This window comes from Anguilla rostrata, chromosome 7 (genome assembly GCF_018555375.3).
Source record: "Anguilla rostrata isolate EN2019 chromosome 7, ASM1855537v3, whole genome shotgun sequence".
NCBI lineage: Eukaryota > Metazoa > Chordata > Actinopteri > Anguilliformes > Anguillidae > Anguilla > Anguilla rostrata.
This window is the reverse complement of record NC_057939.1, coordinates 23,139,201-23,157,150: the sequence shown is the minus strand read 5'-3', so window position 1 is coordinate 23,157,150 and position 17,950 is coordinate 23,139,201. Positions and strand designations below refer to the sequence as shown.

The 17,950-nt window shown below is 44.1% G+C and overlaps 2 protein-coding genes across 5 annotated transcripts in view; both read right to left on the bottom strand.

Annotated features, from left to right (window-relative positions):
• Window positions 1–7,759: 7,759 nt before the first annotated feature.
• LOC135259426 (stromal interaction molecule 2-like) lies at window positions 7,760–12,184 on the bottom strand. Of its 2 annotated transcripts, none has more exons than XM_064343831.1 (3): window positions 10,643–12,184; window positions 10,128–10,317; window positions 7,760–9,312 (listed from the first exon to the last, which is right to left on the bottom strand). In XM_064343831.1, exons 1-3 carry the CDS (start codon window positions 10,929–10,931, stop codon window positions 8,856–8,858), a joined length of 936 nt encoding a protein of 311 aa, XP_064199901.1. In that variant the 5' UTR covers window positions 10,932–12,184; the 3' UTR covers window positions 7,760–8,855. The 2 variants fall into 2 exon arrangements, with proteins under 2 accessions (XP_064199901.1, XP_064199900.1); XM_064343830.1 differs by having other exon boundaries at window positions 10,128–10,320; window positions 10,643–12,180.
• Window positions 12,185–12,617: 433 nt separating this feature from the next.
• LOC135259425 (stromal interaction molecule 2-like) overlaps window positions 12,618–17,950 on the bottom strand; it is a 49,284-nt gene continuing 43,951 nt past the window's right edge. For 2 of the 3 annotated variants that reach the window (XM_064343828.1, XM_064343829.1), the window contains exons 5-8: window positions 16,386–16,501; window positions 15,493–15,670; window positions 14,205–14,382; window positions 12,618–13,214 (exon numbers count right to left, since the gene is read on the bottom strand). In XM_064343828.1, the coding sequence (XP_064199898.1) occupies window positions 13,005–13,214; window positions 14,205–14,382; window positions 15,493–15,670; window positions 16,386–16,501 (682 nt within the window). In that variant the 3' untranslated portion in view covers window positions 12,618–13,004. The remainder of the gene's footprint in view (window positions 13,215–14,204; window positions 14,383–15,492; window positions 15,671–16,385; window positions 16,502–17,950) is intronic. The other variant, XM_064343827.1, reaches the window with a different exon arrangement.

Below are 17,950 nucleotides of genomic sequence, written 5' to 3'. Positions count from 1 at the left end.
TGATTCCCAATTAAATGAAGATATTCGTTTTTCACATCAACTTAATTTTTGTGATTGCTGGAAATAAACAAGAGGCTTGAACTTGCCTCATTGAGTTAAACTCAGTGCCAAACATTGATTGGATCCGTTCCCTGGTTTTCACCTGGGCCGCGATGACACGTGTGTAGTTTGTCGCCCTGTTTGAGAGGGTCAAAGGTCAAACCTACTTTCCAGCTCCCTCTGAGAGCCGGTCTCTTCTTCAGACTGTGAGTCACCCGCAGCCCTGAGGGTTAGCCCCACGCCGCTGCGGAAGAGTCAATACAGCCTCCCCAGCTGTTACCCAGAGAAAAGTTTGCGCTCCGAGGTTCCCATGGCGACGCGGCGTCTCGCCGTGGCCGCGACGTCGCTTGCATCTGGCTAGCGCCCCGCCGGGGGTTTAGGAGAGGCTGCAGGGGGAGCGCAGCCTGGCCCTTGGGGTCACAGTGCATTAAGCACACTAATAAACCCATTAGGCGCAGATGTGTAGGCTGGCGGCTTCATCGCTGGTTAAAGGCGCGGAGATATATGTGAGTTTGGGTTTCCATTCATTACGCCAATGAGTTTATACGAGTTTCATATTACAATGAATGTGGCGGCGACCGAGCGGAACATTGCTCTGCACCGGAACACTGGGGATACGGCTGCCGTGCCGACAGTGTGGCTGTCTTTTTTTTGGAGGGTGGGGGGGAGGGGGGACATAAATATCAACAACTGCTATTTTAACAAGTAGTCCAGGTGTGTACGCACCGTGAGCTCTTGAAACCGCAACTGCGTTCCTCCGGGTGACTTCGATAGAGATTCGCTCCTCCTATGCAGAGAGTCGTGACAAGCCGGGGCTGCTGTGACAGCGTTGGTGGGTTAAGAGATGAATTGTTTTGCCTCCATTTACATGTGTGCCGGGCAGGGATGCCTCTGTCTTTGTCGAACACTCTCACACCCACCGAGATCACAGCGGTACGCCAAATCACATTTCATCTCTGTCACAGAGCTAACGGACATCTGCAAATGGAGACCTGTCAATCTAATCAACGGCACGTGAATGGTGTTAATTAATTTATTTATTTATTTTGTTTCTTACAGTGCATTTCTGACATCTTGTGGGCAGCGTTATATTTGGCAATTGCCAAAAACAGTGTGGCAACTGTGACTGGAATGTATTTTATTTATTTATTTGTTGCCTTTTTGGTGGTATTAAAGTAAGGCCCCTAACATATTCGTTTGTACTGATTTGTATCATCAAACGCATTTTATTCATATTGACTTTTTTTATTGATGAAGCAATCATGCATTGGTTTCCCTAAATTATCAATTTCAAGTTTCAAAATAAACCATACGTCAGCCTTTTTCTCTACTTAAGAAAATGAGGACTCTATGGAGAAAGAAAACTTTTGTTTTATTAAATGAACATCTCTGTGTTCAGCAGACATTCTTATCCAGAGCAACTTACACATATTATAACATTTTTTATTTCATTTTATTTTTTTACATTTTAGGCATTTAGCTGACACTCTTATCTACAGCAACTTAAAAGAAGTATTTTTTCATACTTTTCTATTTATTTTTACATTTATACAGCTGGACATTTTAGTGATACAGTTCAGTTTCAGTGCCTTGCTCAAGGGTAGAATGGCAGTGCCCCAGCTGGGATTCAAACCCACAACGTTTGTGTTACAAGGCCTGATTATATTGATCTGAGGCCAGTATGTAGTAAAGACATGCGTGCTACTGACTGCATGTTTTGGCTATGGAAATCATTAATTAAAAATCCTAGAAGATTACTCAGGGAGTGTATTCAGATTTTACACTCCTTTACAGAATTAAAGTATTTAAAATACAAGCTCAGGTTAGGTGTAATGTGGTGTAAGATGATGAATTTGAGTCCCCGAGTGGAGCACTGCCTTTGCGGTATTAAATAAGACCCTCACAGTGCATTTGGTTGTTTAAGAAGTGTCTATGTTAATGCATGGCCTATGTGCGATATTGTTATATGCACCTTAAAATTGTTTTAGTGGGAGAGCAGGATTTGTACGGGCCAGCGACCTGCTAACTTTCTCCCGTCTGTGAGTTGAGCGTAGTGCAGTTAAAATGATTAGGGAGCTGGTCTTGTAACTCTGAGGTGGTTGGGTCAGTTCCCAGGTATTGCTGTTGTACCCCTGAGCTATGCATTTGCTCAGTAAATTACATCAGTATATATCGTGCTGTATAAATTGCTGTCTGTATGCTAAATGCCTCGATGTAACACAGTGTAATGAGATGGAGGACAATGGAGCGCAGCAGAGCTCGCGGTTGAAAGTGGTGGTGGTGCACCAGTAGGGGGCGCTCATCATTCGGAACCAAAGGATCCGGGACCAAGGACCAAAATGGCAGTGGAGCGCCAGGGAAGCCATACCACAGCAGGTGTTGTTTGGAAGGAGACCTTTGAAGAGGACTCAGGCATTACAGATCCAGTTGTGCTTATCCCGATTCCTCGTCTTAATCATTATTAAACCGGCAATTTTAAGATTGATAAGCGTTTAATCAGTGAAATAAATCCGTTCCTCTCTACTTCAACTGTTGTGTGATGGCCATTCTGTTGCAAAATGGCCGCCGTGCATCACACAGGTTGGCACCACACATTGGCAGCGGCTGACGCGAGTTCCTCTTCACTTTAACTCTTTTAAGAGCCATAATGCAGAGTAAATGTGGCCCATTGTCATCACCATCATTATCATCATTATTGCTAAGCATTATCTTCGCTTACCAATATGCGGTGTTAATATTTTCCGTAAAGATAAAGGAAAGACAATTTCCCTTCAGCTGGCTTAAAAAAAGAAAACAGGCCTGATTTATGATAGCATAACCCTTTGGTTGATAAACAGAGGAAATCTTATATTTGCCGTTAGCAGCTGGCATAATCTATCATAGAGTGAACCGTGGCCGGAACCAAATGGCCTTTAGTGTAAATTATTACAGGCAAGACTAATGTTTATGGATTCTGATTGGAGTATCTGTATTGTGCACTTTGTAATGGGCAGTCTAAATAAAATATGACCAAAATATACTAGTACTTATCTTATATTGTTGTAGCGGGCATAAAAGGCCGTTTCACCGCCACCTAAAAATAAGAACGGGGGAGGGGGGTGGGGCAGTTCATTGCTCTTTCTCTGATCTGTTATATGTCAGGTAGCCATTTTGGCTCTGCTCTTTTTCTAATCGCTGTGAGCGGAATCTTTTACAGCACACTGATTGGGTTGCAGGCTGAGAGCCACCGGTCTATAGCAATCACCAGACCCTGCCAAACGAGCCCCAAAAAGCAATTGAGACAGAGCGCCACCACAGAATGAGAACAAGACAGACAGAACTACAGGCGCTGCGGACGGAACGTCAGCCGCCCTCAACCGCACCTGCCACTGCGCGCTTAATAAAAACACAGCCTCTATTTGTTTATTCCATTTCACCAATCGAATTGGCGCACTCTTAAATCAAGCCATCGCATTTCATCAACGCAAGACCAGAAGAGTTCTTGCTGTTTGTAAGCTGGGGGTGTGGGGGGGGGGGGTGGAGAGAGAAAAAGAAAAGATAAAATAAAAAAAACAAAAAGGACTGGACGCATTTGGATTTAAGGAGGTCTCGTTTATTCGCCTGCCCTGACAGCGCAGCGGTAGGGACAGTGTGACGCCGGTATCGTCTGCGGCCCTCCGAGAGCCTCAAACAGCTCCGCCACGTTTAATCCCCCAAACGGAACAAGACAGATAACAGAGCCACTGCTGGCCCCTTCAGTACCCTCTCAGCCCCGCTGAAACAGCCTTACGCCGAGAACCACGCTCCAACAGGCCCTCAAACAGCGGGAGGGAGGGGCTTAAAGCTTTCGACCAATCAGACGACCGCGTCTCAGTGCGGAACAAAGGCGTTTATTGATCTGTTCGACATAAAGGAAGTGCGAGAAGAAGCCGAGGAGACCAGAGTCGACGGGCGCGTGTGGGAGGGGGTTGGAGGGCTTGTCTTGGTAAAGCTTCAGGCCTTTCCCAATGACCTCTGTGAGACTGCTACAAAGCTGCTGCTCTTGCTGGTTTGTTAATTAACACAGCAAATTCAACTGTAAACATGAGGTCATGCTGCCTCAGGCAAAGAGTTTATCTTTGTGTTTTTTTTCCCCCCTCCAGGGCAATATTATCACCTGTGGTTTTGTCAAGATCACATGCTTGACAAATTATATTTATATTTTTAATTTAAAAACATGAAAGGCTCCCAATTACTGGTAATAAATAACAAACATTAAAAATAAAGCAGCACACACACAAACGCGCACAAACACACGCACGCACGCACACATACAGAGGAAGGGCATAACTATAGTGTTGCAACCTGAGGGATAAAAAAAACATATCCTCCTTCTTAGAAAATGAGAGAGCAAGATTTGCTCAAAAGCACAGTGCACCCTTGCATTGTTTATTTATGAACCTGTCCTTTTGTTCATGTTAGCTTTGGGATCATGCTTTTTATTACCATTGCTTGTGCAAATTTTCATAAAAAGCTATTTTCCCTTAGTACAAAATAAGCCACTTCAGCCTGAGGGGAGGAGGAGGGGGTCAAGCATAAGAGAGTGCCTTGTGGATTGGGTAAACAGCTCTTAAGGCTGAAAGATTTTGTCATTGACACCCATCGAGATATTATTTTCTGCTTATTTTCCACCCTTTTCAATAACTGACATTTTTATTGCATAACCTCAAGGCAAATATATCAGTGAAAATGTAGATTTTAATTATAAAATATATACATGGCAGCAACTGCCAGCTACTTTTACATGTATAAAATATAGTACAGAATTGAAAATAAAAAATAATGTTTAGGAAAATCTATTTTCAAGTTGGACTAGAGTGAAATATGTTGCCTTATTGTCAGATTATTAGTTTACTAACCAATTAATTTGGTTTTACAGAAAATCAATTATGTCACCATAACTACTGAAGTAAAAATGAACAAAATGTGAATTCTCTCCTATGCAAACGTCACTACATTTTACTTGTTGAATGCTACTTTGGCAAAAATCATAATAATTACATTTGCTCTGAGTTCAAAAACAAAAAAAAGAAAACATAATAGAAAGAAATAATTGCCACACAAAATAATTTTACAGATCATTTAGATGTGTTTACGCTCATAACCATTTTATATGTTGGGTAGTTTTTTATGAAGAAAGATGTTAAAATGCTTTTAAATGCAACTACAATGCTATATTTGCGAATTGAGAGCCTAGACGGCCAAAATGACAGGTTCTCCTTAAATTTATCTTTCTTGTGTTCTTATTTATAAAACAAAACACATAGTTCAGTGCACCAAGGCATGAAATGAAACAAGCTAACTATAATGCCTTGGATTACAAATAGAAACACAATTTAAAAGTAGTGCTGAACACAACAATTATGTGAGGGTTTGCAGCTAATTCAGTCTGGCCTGCAAGGGCTTGGGTGTCAGCCTGATTTAGGACAGCACCACATTTAAGGTCACTGCAAAATTCACACAATCAAGGGCACCACAGGTCAAGAAAACCAAAAGAAAGACTTTGACTGGACAAATCAATACAAATAGATAAGATTCATAAGGGTCACCTGCTAACTTTTATACTTGGAAAACTGAAAATTGCACATAAAATTGGTACATAACACTATCATAAGCATGATATAACATCTGTATAACAATTCTGACAGTCATGCATATGATAGTGTTATCATTTCTGTCACAACACCTAAAATGTTCTTACTTCAGGCAAGGCAGCCATTATGGTTGATGGCACATGTAAATTAAATAATTCACTCAGTTCAAAGGAAATGTATTTATTATATACAGCGCCAGCTCCAGGTCCTGTAGGCTGCAGTGCCTGTAGTATTTGCTCCAACCATTGCACTACACCATCTGATTTCACTAATGAGCTTACTTCCTGACAGCGATGGTTACTGAGCTGAATACAGACGGGGTAGAAAACAGACCCTTAAAGGTCAAGGCTACTGGATTCAAACTGGTCATATTATCCAGAAGTGACAATCGACTGTCTTCTTAATATTTCTTTCAAGTTTTTATCCCAATTATAACTATTAAATCATAATAAACACTATTAGATTATTGTGATCTGTTCAGCAAACAAGGATAGGGTGGACATGTAGGCCTATCCTGTGGTCATTAACATCCATATCCGTGAGATATGTCATATGTAAACCATTCCTCATCGCTAGCTAGGTTAGAACCGGTTACAGCAGTAACTTTACACTACCAGACAAAACAAAAGAAAGCAACATGAACTAGACTTTACCATTGTATAGTTAAACCTGAATATCATTCAATGTGTAATAACGATGTAACACTGAGCTACTGTACACTAACATTAGACTCAATAGCAGTCTCAAACTATGGACATTACATCCAAATAAATAAAGTCTTTGATTCCACATGTCTAAGCTTGAAAGCTATTTCATTGTTGCTGGCTAACAGTAGGCCTACTTATCGATCCACCGTGTTCTGTGATAAGTTCCAGGCAAAAAAGAGCACTGCAAATACTAACTGTATGGGTAATTGTAATAGTGTAGTGCCCATGGGCTCCAGAAATAAGAAGCAATTTCTTGGAGGTCTCTTCATTTTTGTGAAAAGAAAAAAGCGTGTTGCTTTCTTCCCATCCAGAGAAGGGGCAATGCTTAACCATTTTCAGCTTGCCTTACTCACACAAAAGAGGCAAGAGTGTCATTTACATATTACATGTGCAAACTACATCGCTGGACCTAAGGTTTTTTTATCTAGCTAACACCCAGTTAACCCCACCCACTGAAAACCTGGCATTTAGCCAAGGGGAAAGCAAGCCAATTTTGACACAGGTTTTTCTAGCTTTGTTTCTTTTTTTACAGGAATCATTTGAAATATTTCTTGGTCGTTTGTGAATGCAAAACAGTATTAAAACAACACATCAGTAAATAATTTCAGTTTCCTGGACCTTTAAACTGATCATTGGACTCAATCTGTTTTCAATCATTTCCCTCAATTAACAATACAGCTATTTATTCACAAATTGCTCAATACCATCAGATATAGCCAGTTCATCTGAATTAGGCTAATTTGGTAAGCAATAAAATACTTTTGTTGCGCACATTTTATTAACATTATTCAAAAATTGCGGATACAGGTACTCTCTGTCCTCAGCACCCACACTCTGAGAATATTCATGACAAAGATCTGCCATGTGCAGATTTTGCAACTTAAACAATCTTGTTGTCTTTCTTGAAGCTTGTGCTGAAAGCTAACATGAAAGTTGACAGAGTGGGTATCTTTGTTATGTGTACTCTGTGATTAAAACTGAAGAAGATGTGTGTTTACCTGCCAATGGATTATTCAGATCATTGGTACACTTAATCAAAGAAAATGAATGAAAACACATTGAGACCAATGATCAGTTTAGGGGGAAGGTTTCTACTTTCAGCTCAGACACCACCACTGTCAGGAAGGAAGCTCATTAGTGAAATCTGGTGGTGTAGTGGATGGTTGGAGTAAATACCACAGACAGTGCAGCCCATGGAACCAGGAGTTGGTTGAGTAGTGCTGGGCTACAGCTTTCCTGACATAAAAACTAAAACATCACATTTAGTATTGGATTTTAGCATTTGATTTTTTAAAAATCCCTCTGTGAAAATGCAGAGGGAATGTAGGTGTAGACGAGAAAAAAAAAGGTGAGGAAAGTAGTGATGCTCCAGAAAAAGACAAAACAAATCACAACAGAGCACATAATGCCTCCATTTTTATTAATTTACTCTACAGTATACAAAGTCTCACACACTAAATGTTCAAAAAAATCCCTAACACTTTGTAAACAATTACATTTTCTGCTCGTCAACAGAATTTTTATTATTATTTTTTTTCTTCTTCATTTTATTTGCCAGCGAGCGATGTACTTCTGACAACTGAAGATGCACAGCTGGGATTGCCATGGCCTTCTCGACGGCGACGGCCATTAGAAAATGTTCTCACAACATTTAAACAACGTTGCACTGACGTCGTCACAGTAACGTCGACACTACGTACGGTCAGGCGCGCGGTAAACAACGGGTCGCTTTTCGGGAGGGTTTGGAGTCACAGTGAGAACCAGGCCCTGGGGGACAGCGCCGTGAGCCCAGCGCTGCTGTGCGAAAATCTGCATAATTCACTCCTTCCGTTAGTAAAAATCAGTCTCTCTCTCTGTGAAAACCCACCGATAGAAATCACATTTCTATTTAAAAACCTCTAATAGAACATTATATGTAAAAACATAGTATGTATAGAGATATATATATATATCTTATTTCTACAAATTATTTATTTTTTTTATTGACAATACCGCAAGCAGCGGCTCTCTCCTCAACAGGAAAGCAGTAGTGCAACAGACCTTAGCAGGATATTTTTTTTCAAAGGAAAATTGTCAAGTATATGAGCTCTGTAGCCTCGGTAAACAAGAGCTCAGTTAAAGCTCGATGACCAAATCCCGCCCTCCCTCCCCCGCACCAAACCTCTGTCCCCTCCCCACCCCTCCTTCAAAAAAGTGACTTTTGGTTCTAACTAAAAAGAGAGAGAAAGAAAAAAAAACAGTAAACAGGCCATAAACAGCTTGGTTGTCTTGGTGACGACAGGCACTGACCCTTGAACTTTGACAACTGTTAACTGTGCGACTATGAGTGAACAAAAAAGGCATTGAAGAAAACAAATGGCCTCCAATCTAGGGGATCCAGACAGAGTGGCGTTCCAGTGAAAGAAAGGACGGGGCAAAAAAATAGACCACATATTTTGGCTTCTTGTTGACAGTCCGTTTTAAGGCTAAACACCCCCTCCCCCCCATATTTTTCATTTTACTTTTTCTTCTTGAACAAGCTTTTTATCTTGGACGAAGACCTCTTCAATTTATCGCCGTTCTCGCAGGACTCCTGAGACGACATGGACTGCATCTTTTCCCTGGTTACTTTGACCTGCTCGTCCAGCCCGGTCAGGGAAGGGTAGCGGGCTTCCGAGCCGGGCGGTGGGCCGGCCGGCAGCTGGCTCAGGCTGTAGGACTTCTCCAGTATGCCGTTGTAGACCACCTTGCTCATGGGGTTAAAGGTCATGCTCTGCGATTCAGTGAGAGCTCGCGTCAGGTCGGGCGAGCCCTTGTGGGTCAGCTCTAGGGCCACCCGTGAGTCCAGCGCCTGCAGCTCCTGGCCGAGTGGCTCCTCCCTGGAGATCTTTCGGGTGGGGGTCTCCTGGCCCCCAGTCCTCCGCCCTGAGGACGAGCAGAGTGACTCTGTGTCCGAACACGTGTCCAGGCTGTCCCTAGAGCAGAGGAAAAGTGGAGGGAGAGAGCAACACAGGGTGATTACCTCGAGCTTAGCACGCCACTGCTAACACCAGAGGGCTAACGCCTAGAGCCTAGCACACCACTGCTAACACTAGAGGGCTAACACCTAGAGCCTAGCACACCACTGCTACACCTAGAGGTACCTAGGCCTAGCACACAGCTAACGAGGGTAAACCTAGCTAGCACCCACTGCTAACACCAGAGGGCTAACACCTAGAGCCTACACCCTGCACACTAAGGCAACACCTAGAGCTAGATCACCCTGCTAACACTAAGGCTAACACTGAGCCTAGCACTGCTAGCACCAGAGTCTTGTTGTCTACACATAAAGTAAGTACTCGCTAACCAGAGGCTACCTAGCTGTTCACCCTGAACACCACAGAGCTATCACCTGCAACCTGACACACTATCTAACACCAGTGCTACACTGGCTACACACGCTGCTTGCACAAGGTACACCCACAGCTCCACCTGTAACGCTAAGAGCCACATCCTAAAGCAGACCATGAAGGCTACTATCATAACCACCATCAGGCCATACTGACCTAATTCCTATCACCATGCACAAGCTCTCACTAACAGCTACATTTAACAGATGATCTACCCCCCAAGGCATCTTGTCTGTTCTGCATTTGCTTACACACAGTTAACTGCATTTTCTCAAATCACATAATACTGTAGATAACACTACTACTAATACGACTAGAACTACTAACGCTACAACTACTACTACTACTACGACTACTACTACTACTACTACTAATAATAATAATAATAATAATAATAATACCCCCTCCGCTCCGTGGTGAAGAAGATGTGGTCCTCCTCTTCCTCTGGGTGGTGGGACAGGGGCGTGCTGGCCATGGAGAGGAGGTCAGGGTCGGGGGAGAGCAGGCCGGGGGGCTGGGAGCCCAGCAGGCTGCGGCGGGAACGACACATACTGCTGCTGCGCGACAGGGGGGGTCTCATCAATGAGGCTGCTGCTGGAGGGGGGGGGGAGAGAGAAGGAGGGGGAGGGGTCAGACTCGGGGGACGCATTTAGAAGGTGGTCTTTACAGTGCCAGCGTCTCTGCTGAAACCGTAGAGGAGAGGCGTGGGCAGAGGCATTTTAAATACTTCTCTCTCAAAGCTCTGTGGATCAAAGTGGGTCAGATCTACAGAAAGTGTATTTGGTTAGCAAAGCATTATTATTCCGCAGCGATACATCTACCAGACCGAACAAAACAAACCCAGAGCAATTCACCCGTGACCTACGCACTAGTAAATGTCAAGCGGAGGAGGGTTCCGTGCCGACGGCGTACGTACAGGTGAACTGTGGAATGATTGGCGGCGTGTCCTCGTCCAGGTCGTCCACCCCCCCGGCGATGGGGTACGGGGGCACGGAGACCCTTGGCATGACCACCCAGCTGTGGTCGGAGTAGAGGGTGGCGGTCAGATTGGGCAGGCCCGAGTTGTTCACCACGGGGAAGCCGCACAGCTTCTCGATCTGCTGCCACCTGTGGAGACGCTCGCGCAGGCAAGCGGTCACCTCTGACAGGGATTTCCTGTGACACGGACAGACACAGCACCACGGCACCCGATTAGATACAACCATGTTCACCAATCAGAAGGAAGAATTACTGCGACACAAATAGCTGAACCTTTTGTGACCAATCAGAGAAAGGTGTATTGTGGCACAAATAACTGAACCTCATCTACCAATCAGAGAAGGTTTTACTGTGACAAACACACAGCACACGCCAAACTATCTTAACCAATCAATCTGTAGAGCTTTGCTTAGACAAACAGAAAAACTGCAGCACACATCAGACCAAAATAGAGGTGAGCCCAGCCAGATAAGGGATGTCCAGCAGCATACATGGAGCAACATGGAGACCACTCAGAGAAAGCAGTTCTGGGATGGAACCACACATTTCAAATGCGCAACCATTTCAGAATGCACAAGCACAAACGGAAACTTGGTCAGTATGCAAGTCTGCAAGTCAAGTCAATTCCTGGAAACATTTGTTGTATCATTTCAATCTCCAGAGAAATTTGTGTCAAGCTAAAATTCTCTCCGGTGTGTCAATGTAATAGAATGTGTAATGACTGCACAAAAAAGCGCAAAAAAACACAAAGTATAAGAGTATGAAGTACAGCATTTGATTCTTGCAAATGCTTTAACATCTCTAAACCTCTTTCCCTGATCTAAGCTTAAGAAGTAACAGTTTGATATGATCAGGGATACAGTGAAGGCATTCAAAAGCTTAAAATAAACACATAATATAATAAGTTGAAACATATCTCGGAAAATAAATGCTTGTCTGTTCCTGACATCAATGTCAATTACTGTTTATTTGTAGAGCTATGTCTACACTGTCTCAGATCTCCTTACCTCAGGATGCATGTTCTCACATCTGAGTTCAGTGAAATAAGATAATATAGTATTGTTTTTCAGTCTGCCTTTCTGACTAGCGATGAGCCTGCCTTTAAGAACCTCAAAGTCAGCAGGGCCCTGAGGTATGGAGGTGCAGTATTTGATTGGTAGGAGATTCTCCATCCTCTCCCTGGTTCATGAAGCCCCCTTTTGAAATTTAATTCAATTCAGATTATTGAGTAGTGCCTTTTATAGATACATTGTACAAAATACACTTTTTAGGAAAAAAGAGATATGGGAAAATTGTTAAAGATGGAGCCTGAATTCATAGGTGGGGGACAGAAAGTGAGGGAAGAACTTTCCTCCAAGTATGAAGGAAAAAGAGTCAATCTTTCAGCTTGTTATCTGTAACACAGACCAGAGTGTGTGTGTGTGTGTGTGTGTGTGTGTGTTTGTGCATGTGTGAGTGTGTGTGTGCATGTGAGAGTGTGTGTGGTTGTGTGTGTAGATGTGAAAGCTGTATTGGCCTGGATGCTTGTGGTCACACGGCGATGTGTGCGACTGAGGGTCATACTGAGTCTGTTCTTGTACTGTATTTTCGCCTTTACTGGACCCCGACAGAATCTTTTGGTTCCAACCCATCAGGCCTCGACTCGGTCCCTATGATCTTTTTTTTTATTTTTTTTCGCCATTTCACACGGACACTGACAAACAACAGGCATCATGCCCATCCGTCCGATGGAATGTTTGGGTTTATAATTTATTGGTCGCCACAATGTCCTCACGTAGCTGAAACTAACACTCATGCCATCTCACGAATAAGTTTAATCATAAAAATGAAAATCCTTCTGCATGTTAGCAAGGGTTGCAAACCATACCATATTTGGAGAAGGGAATTGGAAGAGCCATCAGTAGTTTTCAGGCGCACTTTCATAGTGTTATATAATCTTGTTTTATTATGTGTGACACGTATCTCTGCCTTAGCAGCATTAATGCAGTTTTGCAATTTAGTGTTTTGATTTCCCCTGATATGTTCAGATACTTTTTTTTTAATATACATTATAAATCATTTTTATATTATTAAAAATGGCTGACCTTGCTTCAGTAAAAAACAAATCTTTGTGTGTATGTGTGTGTGTGGGTGTGTGTATGTTTAAGTTGCAATCTCAATATTAAAATGTGTCTGACCGGTTGGTATTGCTTCAACAGTAATATCCACACTACAACCATCAAAGTCTATATAGGCCCTGTAGTTCTTAACCATCGTACCTCTACCTTTTCCCTTAGCGACAGTCAGCGCCACCTCACCACTCAGGTAGAAATAAACAGGAAGTGCGGGGGGCAGGAAGTCTTTCTCACCTCGTCTTTGGCGACAGTGAGCTGCAGCTCGGCGCTCTGTTTCTTTATGTTGTAGTACTGGACCTCCACCTCGTGTGTGAGCTGCAGCCACATCTGCAAGGCTTCCGGGACGGACCAACCGGCCTGCATCTCCTTCTCCGCCCTTTTCAAGGCCACGCGCACCTGAGGGGGGAGGGGGGGGGGGGGGCAGAGGTCGCTTAACCACACCTCGCTAAAACAGAACTGGAAATCCTGTTAAATCTGTATTCAGGATGGTCATTGACTGCGGTTCACGCTTTGGTAACATGCACATATTGTGTGTCGTGCCGATAAAGAATGTGAGTTTGTAAGAGAGAAGGGAGAGAGAGCGAGAGAGAAAGAGAGAGAAAGATAGAGAAAGACAGAGAGAAGGAGAGACAGCAAAGGAGAGAGAGACATTAAATGTGTTTGCTTACTTTTGTTACTTATGCACATTGTTTTGCAGTTTGATGCTCGTTTACGTAAAGCTTTGGCAATACATTCCAAAATGACATGCCAGTAAACCATTCTCCAAATGAACTGAGAGGGAGGAGGAGGGAGGGAGAGCAAAGGAGAACAAGAGGGAGGCTGAGAAAAACAGAATGCAGAAAGGGGGCGAGAGAAAGTGACACAAAAAGAGGGAGGGAGACGGAGAAAGAGTGGAGGAGGAGAAAGCTAAACTTCACTTATTTTTCACACATTTGCACAGCACGGAGCTCGCCCCAGTAACCTTCATAAAGATTTAGCCCACATTAAAAGTGAATCCCGTGTCCAGCTGTGACATTGCACAATGGGTCAGGCGCTAAGCTCGTACCCTGCAGGTCACAGATTCCATTCACAAATGAAGGCTGCCACTGGACTCTTGGCAAGGCGCTAAACCCAAATTGCATCATTAAATATCCAGCTGTATGTGTCGATAACATGTAGAAAAAATATGGCATGAAAATGACCGTGAATAAGAATTCTGTTCAGCAAATATAAAGTGTAAAATCTGGTTTTCTGTGCGTGCACGGATCAGTGACGGAGCAGGAGCTCCCCCTGCTGGTCTGAATGAGGACATGCGTGCATCAGTGAGCGAGCAGAGCTCCTATGCTGGACTGTGAGGCATGTGTGCAAGTCAGTGATAGAGCAGGAGCTCCCCCTGCTGGTTCCTACCTGCACCAGCTCCTCCTCCGCGTATTTCAGACGGCTCAGCTCAGACTCCGCCCCCTGGCGCAGCTCCCGGAGCCGGTGCGCCTCCTTTTTGGCTCCACTGATCTCGTCTCTCATCTTCTGCTCCAGGTTCTGCTTCTCCACGGCAACCGTCCGATTCTCCTCCTGGGCTTTCTCCAGACTGTGGTGGGAAGGGGGGTGGAGGCACCAAGTTAAATTAATTTTGCCTCAGACAGAACTCTAAGGATCCAATAACAACTTTTTACTGTTGCAGCCAACAACTGTGCCTTCCTCCCTCCAGCCATCCTCAAACCAATAAAAATCAATCAGAGTCAACGAAGGCCGATTAACCCGTCCATCATTCGTTCGGTAAAATCAGTCTGTGAACTCTGCTTATCCAGTAATAAATCAGTCATTCGAATGCAAACCAACAGGTCCAGAAGCAGTCAGTTTCCAACTTCCTTACACTCCGTAAGCCATACACTAAGCAGATCACAGTAAATCACACACCACTGCGTTTCCCAGATTCATCTGATACTTTTTCTTGCAGTTGCTGTGTCATGATGGCTAGTTTGGAGACTTTCTCTCCACTGCCATTTTAACAGACCTCAATGAGTGGGCAGAGAATACACTCACCAGGGCACCTCTGATTGGCACCTAACACTAGATCCTTGAGCAAATAAGTAATAAAAGAACTGCCTGGAATATAGAGCAGTGGCTGAAGAACTCTGACTCATAACCAGCAGGTTGCAGGTTTCATTCCCCTGTAACAATGAGCAGTGAACAACACTTCATCCATTCATTTCCTAAATCGTTTATTCCTGGTTATTCCTACCCCAGCATGCATACTCACACAGTCCTATCTATGGGCAATTTAGAGTCTCCAATTAGCTTAACCTGCATATCTGTGGACTGTGGGAGGAAACCGGTGGAAACCCACGCGGACACCAGGAGAACATGTAAACTCCACACAGAAAGGCCTTCGGTCAACATTCCAACTTAGTACAGCATTCAAACTCGGTACTTTCTCACTGAGGCAACAGTGCTATCCACTGCACCACCACGCCTCCCCCAGAATTTCATCTCAATTGTAAATATCCAGCAGACAGAGAATGAACAATGGAGCCTACTTTAGAGATTTCAAGTTTCCTTTGAAGCAGTGTGTGGAGAGCGCTCGCACACACACACACACACACACATATACAGACACACATAAATTCCCCCTCAGGTCTGGCAAGGGAAGTTGCCAGCTAACCACGGATGTTTCCGGAAAAGCCCTTCCTCCACTCACCGGCTCTGCAGCTCCATGAGGCTCTGCTCGGCGTGCTGAAGGCTCTCCAGGTCCTTCATCATCCGAGAGATGTGCACCTTGGACGCCTTGTTCTGCAAGTACGCAAACCAGCACCCCCCAACACCGATGATGATGGACACCATTAAAATGAAGTCCTTCATCCAGTTGTGATGGGGACCTGAAGAAGAAGAATTAAAAGAGGAACAAGGACTAAATCATGGAGGAGGACACGGAAAGGGTGGAGCAATATTTGCAGAGCTATTCCGCTATGGATGCTGGTTCAAGCAGCTTGGTTGGGCTGGGGCCCAAGTTCTGGAAAGCTTCAAAGTGTTTTGGGGTGACATACATTTTGTATATACTGTAACTGACAGAACTAGCATAAATTTGAGATACTTCATTTTTACATGAAACAGTGTACGTGCAGGTGTCATGTGACCCACATTATTGGGCTGGGTGCGGAAGGAGGCAGTTTTATGTGGAGGTCAGGGCTGATTTCTGTTCACTTGAACAGTGAACTTGCCCTGGATTGCTGCAGTTCATGCACGGCTGTTGAGCTGGATAACATGTAGACTGAGTCGTGGGTGGCAGTGTAGCATAATGGTTTGTGAACTAGGCATTCAGTCCCAAAGCTGTTTGTTTGATTGCCAGGTGGGGCACTGCCATTGTGCTCTTGGACATGGCACTTAAACCTGAATTGCTTCAGTAAACATCCAGCTGTATAAATGGATTTCATGTAAAAAGAAAGCAAGCTGTGTAAATCGCTCTGGATGAGAGTGCCAGCTAAACGGCTAAATTGTAAATGTCTTCTGTGGGCTTCCATAGACCTTGATTTTTAGACATTCTGGGGGTGCGGGGTGTGGGGGGGGGGGGGGGGAGATGGAGTGTGTACATACGCAGAGGGGGTCCAAACAGCACTGCATCCAGGGCTTTCAGATTGAGCTTCTGTTTGTGTCTCTGATCCACGATCTTCAATTGTAGCGACATGAAGGACGGTTCATTGGCAGCTATTCTGTAAAAGGACAACAGAGGTATTGGGGAGCTGTTATTGCAAAACCTTGGCCTTCGTTTACAAAATAACCTGAAAAAAAACTTGATGGATTGTTTTTGGTATGCAAGTGTATATGTGCATGTGAATGAGTGTGTGTGTGTGTGTGTGTGTGTGTGAGAGAGAGAGAGAGAGAGAGAGAGAGAGAGAGAGAGAATTCATGTGTAGCTGCATGTATGTGTGCCTATGTGTAGATATATACAGCACCGTGAAAAAGTATTTGCCCCTTTCCTGATTTCCTCTATTTGTCACACCAAATTGCTTCAAATCTTTATACAAAATGTTATATTAGACAAAGGGATACAAAGTAAACAAGTAAAACATTTTTATTTCATTAATTTAATGAAAAAAAGTTATCAAACATCAATATCACCCATGTGAAAAAGTAATTGTCTCCTCAGTTACTGTGATGCCAGGAGGGGAGTTTGAGGGCTGTCCTCCAGGGGGCAGCGCTGGCCCTACACACAGGTATGGCAGCAGCTGTAACTCATTGTAATCATTGCAGCTGCTGCCCATTACCTCATTATTGGGCTTATAAAAGAGGCATGGGTTTCAGACCAGAGAGGATGGCTTTGAGGACAGGTTTGGGACTGACTGGCATTAAGGTGGAGGTGGAGGCAGTTTGTGTGTTTATGTTATAGTTTTCCAGCTTATGGACTTTTTTTTGTCCTTTTCCCTGTGGAGTGCTTTGCCGATTATTTTCCTCATTTTGTGTTTGAAGGTTTTGCTGGGTTTTTTGTTTTTGGACTTAATAAAAGGCAGCAAGCCAACCTTCCTCTTGAGTTTGTATTTTCTGTTCACTGCTCGATGCAGGTGCCCTCCCTAGCCCTGCATCACAACTGGAGGAGAATACAGGCATAGTGCCCCCGGGTAGACAGACATGTTCCTTTTTCTTTTTTGTTCCACTGGAATTTTCTTGAAAAAAAAAAAAAAATTTTTGGGTGAAAACAATACCAAGAAGGCACCAAAAGAAAAAAGTACAACGAGATAGCCCTCTTGCCAAATGGCCCAATACGTGGCCTTTCACTTGGGAGATGGTGGAAGCCTACCCCATGGATTACCTGGAGGACCTCTTAACTCTGGTGGCAGAGGCCTACCCCACCCCTGGTAGGGACCAGGATGTGTGGGCACCAGAGGAGCTGGGCCCATGTCTGGTATGCAGACAACGTCTCAGATGATGAAGAGGTCTGGCCAGAGCAGCGGTGGGAGAGGAGTGGGAAACGTCACCAGCATCTGTCTATTCCCTTTATGGGGCCACACCCCTGTCAGCCTACCCAGACTACCCTCTAGAGGCCACAGATCCACCGCCCAATCCTGAAGTCCCATCGTTTTCCATACCGGAAAATTACGATATATGTCCAGTCATCTGTCCATTAGCTGGAGCTCAAGCACAAATTGGGTTATGCAGCAAGA

Bases quoted from the DNA above. Each gene is read 5' to 3' on its own strand.
- LOC135259426 (XM_064343830.1), bottom strand. From the start codon at position 10,931: ATGGTTGTATCTAATCGGGTGCCGTGGTGCTGTGTCTGTCCGTGTCAC. The intron at 10,321-10,642 runs GTACGTACGCCG...CCCCCCCTCCAG, and splicing joins AATCATTCCACAGTTCACCT to CAGCAGCCTCATTGATGAGA. The intron at 9,313-10,127 runs GTATTATTATTA...CCTCTGCTCTAG, and splicing joins TTCACCACGGAGCGGAGGGG to GGACAGCCTGGACACGTGTT.